Genomic DNA, 6,807 nt, shown 5'->3' on the forward strand with positions numbered 1-6,807 from the left:
ACTTAAAAGCTAAACAAACAATCAGGAAGTTCCCAGCTTTCAAGAACATTAAAGTCTCTAGCTTTATCAGGCCTAAATAACATAAGCCTCTCTCAAAAGGAAAAGTACCCAAGGTAAGATAATACACTTAACAGTTTCCTGCAAACACGAGGCCAGTTTCCAGTTCACTACCTCAAAGAGGGATGATTCTTCAGTTCGCTCCAGGTTTCTTTAGCACACAAATACATCTGATTAGCTTCTTCCCAGTTCCCATTTACCATTGCAGCAGCTATATCATTTGACAGATGAACAGCAGTTGCATACCTGTAGTAAAAAACCACAACAATTTTATTAAGCTTAAAAAGCATCTACAGCTGAAAGAAATTCTTCCCTTCCAGTCTCCAAAGACATTAGAACATGTAGCCATCTTTATTCTTAATCTTGTAGGATTAGCAGAGTTTAAACTAGCAGGGTATGTGGTGTTTAAATTTCCTTAATACTAGAGAATATAATTTTTGTTTAGTTCCTAAGCAGCACAGCAAATGAAGAAACAGCTTTCATAAGATGATCATGAAGCAAATAAATATGCTATTTTGGCTCGAAATGCAAGCCACTGTGAATTACAAGTCCTACCTCAATATAAAATTGTATTTAAAATCATTGCAAAATTAACACTTCTACATATATAGATCTGGAATTCTACATTTGAATTCTTATTTGCCTGCACAAGTGCTGCAGTAAAGCTTTTCTAGAAATGAAGAGATTCCCAAGCTGCCAAAGCTCTCCTTACCTGATAAGATCCTCTCTGTCCTGGAAGACCTGTGTTTTCCTGTATACTGTGTAACTGGGGAACACCATATGCCCCATGTTAGCCCTAAGGACTGTGGAGAGCAGGCCTTGCCCAGCACTGCCAGCTTCTTCCTCTTCCAGTGACTCAGGTAGTGAAAACAGCAGCAGAATTCGAGAAAAGACAGCCCGAGGGCCTTTGCAGACCCTGACACATTTTCCAGCCAGGTCCTTCACCCTGGAAGGACAAATAAAATTATTATAACAAATGGTTTTTACCATCACTTTTAAAAACTAAAATAAACTGAATGAAGTATGAGAATAACTTTTTTTCAAGCCAATTAATGCATAAACTTGATTTTCCTTGAAAGAAGCAGAGAGACTATAGAGTCTAGTATTTACTTTGACTCACTGTGAATTGAAATATAAGGCTGCCCTTTTTTTTTAATAAATTTACTAAATGCATTCCTTCTTGAAAAGGCATCTAGATTTCAGTCATTTGAAGCACAACTTCCACTCACCTTCAAAATGTAAGCATTTACCTTTTTAAAATCACTGTCCCAACACCAGCCTGGCTCCTACTGAAGATCGAACGCTGCTTTGACAGCATCAGAAAATCATCCACAAGTTGCTGTTTCTGACCGTTTGGGTTTGGCAAGTGAAAGATCTTTGCCAGTGTTTTTAGCTCAGGGGCTGAAAGCAAATCCAACCCTTCACACAGGTCTTCCAATTCAGATTCTAAAAGTAAAATTATCCACATATATTCATTCTATGTTACACACATACAGTCAAGCAACAGCTCACAGTACATTCATACAACCTAGTACCAATCTAATGATTTGGGTTCTTCAAAAATGTATTATCAATGCTATCTGGTTCACCCTGAAATTCTTCTGGATCTTCTTCTGGACCTTTTCACAGGTCTGCTTTGAAGGAATGGAATAATCAGAAAAAGAACACCCTTTACAACTTCAAAACAACAGCAAAGATTAAAAAATCTGTTGACTTACAAAAAAAAAAAAAATGCTGTTCAGAAAAACTGGTCTTCTCTATCATCTAATTTGCACTATCTGTATTTTCACAAGACCACTCATCTACCTGAAGCCTTTATTCTGCACCTCTATTCTCTTCCCAAGGCACGGACAAGCATGTAGTGCATTGAACTCTAACAAGACAAAACTGCAGATTTTATTTGTAGTATTTTAAAGGTTATTGATGCTGGCCTTACCTGTTTGTAGAAATCTGGCTTCAGCCAGTTCTTCAATTATTGGAGACAAATCCACACTTATCTCTTCATACTCTATTTTGTTCACCTTTAACCAGTTCAGCTTGCGTTGAAAAAGTCTCACATATAATTTCTGCCCACCAACTGCAAATTAATTTAAAACAGGGAAGGACAGAAAGAAGAGTAAATTCTCAACACAGTACTAGGCACAATCACCACCTTAACCAGAAAAATTACTTTGATGCAAGTAGTCTCTAAAACACATTTTAAATCTCCCCATGTTCTACAAGGAGACTTGATAAAATACCAGGACTTACCTTTCCAAGTAATTAATAAGTTTATTAGAATCTTTAAGTTTTGTAGGTGGAAAAGTATTACAACATATTTTGTAGGCAATGTACATTACTAAAATTCATTTTGACATGCTTACCCTTCAAGAAATATTTTGTTTTAAAGAAAAAGACAACTTCATTTTTCAATCCTGCATACTGTGGTGTTAAATAGGTCTTTTTGCTTTCTTAACCAGTCATTCAATAACCAAATATTTCATGCTGGGGAACAAAAGAAGCTGTAGTCTGACAGAATAATGTCGTAATCACAGAACACCTCTTTGTGCAGCATTCTTCAGATTCTTATTTTTCCAAAGATAAGCCTAATTTTACAAATATATCTACTGAAAACAATGAGAAAAAACCTCCTGATCATTAGATTTTATCAGGGAAATATTCTTTTAAAGTACCTTTTAAAAAGACTTTTTAAATACTAACGATGCTGAAATTCAACAAAATAGCTTATTAAATTTTAGCTGAAAATAGTCTAGCTATTGTTACTACATTCAACAACCTTCTGAATACTTCATTCAACTCCCATTAACTTCTAAATTTTTTACCCGTCTGCTGCTGCTGCTTAACTGAAACTGATCATTAATAAAAAGACACTGAAACACTAGCAGGCCTAGGTATACTTAAGAAATGGCAGATAAACATTAAAAGTTCATTTAACAATTCTCCTGTCCTTAGAAGGCTTTTTCAGTCTTTTCTTTAATAGAACTTTTCCAGGATCAATTCACTGACAGAACTACATTCAGACATATAAGTCTGTCATTTTCTCTGTGGGGTTATAACTCCTTTAAAGTCTGTCCCCAGTTTTTATCATTCTGGAGAAAGGAAAAGGGTTAACACATGGACATTCTTTCCCCACACCATGGAAGTGACCAAACTAGGGCTCCAATAATAATTTCATAATAAGCTTCATAAACTTACACTCACTCACATTATTCACTGAAGAATAGTAGACATTTCAGCAGAAAATAATTAAATACTGAAAATACCTATATTGAAGCAACCTCATAGTACTAAGCAGGTACTATGGGATTTTTTGTGTTATGATAACTGAAAGATGACACTTGCTTAGGTAGAAACTTCTAATGTGGGACAGATAATTCATCTACCTGAGCTTTTAAAGTATCCTGCCTGGTATTTCTTGAAGGCAACGACATCCATCTGTCAGTTGTCCAGGATTTGTTATCTACTGACTTAGTGCTATCCTCTCACTTCTCACAGCTCAATTGCTGCATCTTTCCTACCCTGCAAAGAGAGATTTTTTATCTGTGATCCTCACATCCAGTGATTATCAGCACCACTTTGCAGTAATTCTTTCTGTATTCCCAAGTCCCGTGAGAGGGGAATTCTGGAATCACACTACTGAAAGAGAAACAAGCAGTTCTTTTATTTAACATAACAAGCTCCTGTTACTGATCAGTGTTGTTCACATCCAGGGAAGTGTGGATGCTAAAAAGCAGGAGCAGAGGAATTTTCCAGCTGCCTTTGCATTTTATGAAGTTTCTTTCTCATACAGCTAGCTGAGAAAAACAGTTGCTGAAGCACTTTGTGAAGTTTTTCTTTCTCATGCTTTAGCTGAGAAACAGTGAAAGATGGTTTTGTAAACTATTACTATATCTTGCACCTGGGTTTGTTTTCCAGCCTTGATTTGGTACTCTGGAAAAAATATTTTGAAGGGGTGTTGGAGAACCTCAGCCAATCCCTCTAGGGGGTGGCTGGTCAAGCGACCAATCATATCATGCTCACACATACAAAGATACATAACCTAGCGTGTAAATAATAAAATAATTCCCTTTTCTCCTTGGATTGGATTGTGTGGTTTCTCGCCGGTTCTCGGTAAAACAGTGACAGGGAAGGCAATGTGGAAATGGGGAAGGTATATGCTGAACATCTCTTTTAGTATTTGTCAAAGTAGCCAACGCCTGTATACACTACTGGCCTAACTGTGAGTTTATTCCTGGATCTATGGATGCAAATGATGTGCACCTACTGCTTGCCTCAGAGAGCCAGTAACAAGACCTTTGTTGCTTCCTTTCTTTATATATTCCCCTTTTAACTATCACAAGATAAACAAGGCATTACCAAGCTCCAAGATGTCACCACTGTAATATTCTCATGGCGTGGAGTGCACCAATGGGCTCTGCAGACCCCCCCCCCGGTTTGGCTGCTTGTGCCCATGGCCAGCTCAGATCCATTAAGCTGTGCAAGCCAGGCTGCTGGGAGGGCTGTGTGAGGCTGTGTCCCCCATTCTCTCAGGAGCTGTACCTAACAACATTAGGAGAGTTTATTTACAGAAAGCCACTGAGGGGTATATCTCCTGAGAAAAAGGAGCTTCTTCCCTTAAGGAATTCATCAAATTAAATTATCAATTCATATAGCACTTCTCACATAAAACTATGTAACAATGCTCTCTACAAGAGGTAATGTGGAAATGCATTTTTTTAAAAAAGATACCTGATAATTTGTAGAACTTGGTTATAATGTTCAAATCCTGCTCATTAAATAGTCTGATGTCATCTTCATTCTCCAATACGGCTCGCAGCACTACTAAAAAATTCTGGAGGTAGTATGGGTGACCAGGAGAGCTGGGTACAGAGAGGACCTCATCTATTTTGTCTAGAATGTCCCCGGTGGAATCCTGAGATTCTACCTTTTCCACAGTTTCTAACGAAGTATGGTTCATTTCATTCTTAAAGTCTTCAAGCACTTCCACAGGAAGTATCTCTACATTGTCCCTGCTAAAGCAATTTTCTGTCCCACAGTTCACTTCTGTCTTTGAAGAAGGAGTAACTTTAGTGTGAGGCTGAGTCTCGACTTCCAAATTACTGGTTGGGTCTGCTGAAGTATGGATGGCTAGAGATGTTTCAAATTTATCAGGACTAAGAATCACACCTTCGGACCTGCTTTCTGCTTTGGTGCTCCTTGTATCAGATGGGAACCTTTTGTCATTACTGTTACCAGCCAGTAAAGGTACCTGAACCATATCCACAAGGTCGTCTTGATTACATTTGTTTATTTCGTTTTGAAATTCAGGCTCCCTCTTTGAAAAATTTTGTTCCTGGTGCTCTCCCTGAGAAGGCTGATTTTCTTTCTGAGAACTCTGCCCAGCATCAATCTCGTCGTCATCGTGTGCTGCAGCACTTCTACAGCCACTGTGAACGGCTGGAGGCGAAGAGTTGATCTCTTCATACAAGACCTGTTTTCCTCCCTGGAGACAGCGTCTTCTGGACAGTTTTGAAGACAAGCTTCCCAAGGAGACTATTTTAACTGTCTGAGCCTGTGATTCATTGTTAACACTAGAGACTGAAGTATTATTGTTAAAATAAGGACTAGTCTGTTGTGCTGCACTCCCTCCTGCTTTCGATAAATTACTTTTGGAAGGACTTGTTTCTAGATTTAAGAGGTTTTTTGAAAAATATGAGCTGGAAGTAATGCTCAGATTTGCAGCTGGGGGACTCTTATTCCTAAAAGAATTCAATGTAGCATCAATGGCACCAATCTCACCACAGTTTCTCTGACATGTTTCATCAATGTGCTTATTTATTCCGTATCTTGGCACCACTTGCCCACACATGGGACAGCTAATTTTGGCAGGGGGGACATTGTTAAAAAAGGAAGTAATAGAGGATGATGCTGAAGGTGTAGATGGTGTTCCTGTAGTTTCCACTTTTTTTGTTGTTTCTTTTTTCTTCTTATTTTTACTGAGTGACAAACTTATTTGGGATCTTTTGATTCCTGAAGACCTAGCTTCTGCCATTACAAAACTTCACAGCAATTACATCGCACAGACAAGTCAATTCAGGGCATATTTCTTTATTTTATAATACTTAAAAGACTTTTCTTGGCTTTTCCTTTCCCATCTGTAATCCTCTGACATGCCTTCAAGAAAAAAAAATACATTGAATGAGTGGTCTTCTAAGGTACTAGATGCAACCAAGACGTATAGAAGTGAAGCAATCCTTAACTCACAATGCTACTGTCCTTTAGCTTGCCTCACCAGGCAGAGAAGCATACCACAAGCAAGCTGAGCACTGCAGGTGCCTTTAAATGGCACAATAAATGGAAAATTAACCTCAAGTCTGCATTTACATCAGCAAGTGAACCTGGAATTCAAACAGGCAAGTTCTCTAATATTCACAGAACAGTCAGGGTTGGAAGGCACCGCTGGAGATCATCCAGTCCAGCCCCCCTGCCCAGGCAGGGTCACCTGGAGCAGTTAACACAGAGAACGCCTCCAGGTGGGTTTGGAATGTCGCCAGAGAGGGAGACCACGACCTCCCTGAGCAGCTGATCCAGTGCTCTGCCACCCTCAGTGTGAAGTTCTTCCTCATGCTGAGGTGAAACTTCTTGTGTTTTAGTTTATGGCCATTGCTCCTCGTCCTGTCGCTGGGAACATTTTATCATTGTCTTGTCTGCTACTGAGAGACTATTTTCAGCGCCAAGCACTCGTTTCCAGAGCACACCGGGCAGCCCTGC

The 6,807-nt window shown here is 39.0% G+C and overlaps 1 protein-coding gene across 1 annotated transcript in view; it reads right to left on the bottom strand.

The window, feature by feature from the left end:
* FAN1 (FANCD2/FANCI-associated nuclease 1) overlaps positions 1 to 6,801 on the bottom strand; it is a 16,915-nt gene extending 10,114 nt beyond the window's left edge. The window contains exons 1-5 of the mRNA XM_008636967.2: positions 4,786 to 6,801; positions 1,994 to 2,134; positions 1,308 to 1,503; positions 770 to 1,003; positions 172 to 303 (exon numbers count right to left, since the gene is read on the bottom strand). Of these exons, the coding sequence (XP_008635189.1) occupies positions 172 to 303; positions 770 to 1,003; positions 1,308 to 1,503; positions 1,994 to 2,134; positions 4,786 to 6,088 (2,006 nt within the window). The 5' untranslated portion in view covers positions 6,089 to 6,801. The remainder of the gene's footprint in view (positions 1 to 171; positions 304 to 769; positions 1,004 to 1,307; positions 1,504 to 1,993; positions 2,135 to 4,785) is intronic.
* Positions 6,802 to 6,807: the final 6 nt, after the last annotated feature.

Source organism: Corvus brachyrhynchos, unplaced genomic scaffold (genome assembly GCF_000691975.1).
Source record: "Corvus brachyrhynchos isolate BGI_N302 unplaced genomic scaffold, ASM69197v1 scaffold200, whole genome shotgun sequence".
NCBI classification, from domain to species: domain Eukaryota; kingdom Metazoa; phylum Chordata; class Aves; order Passeriformes; family Corvidae; genus Corvus; species Corvus brachyrhynchos.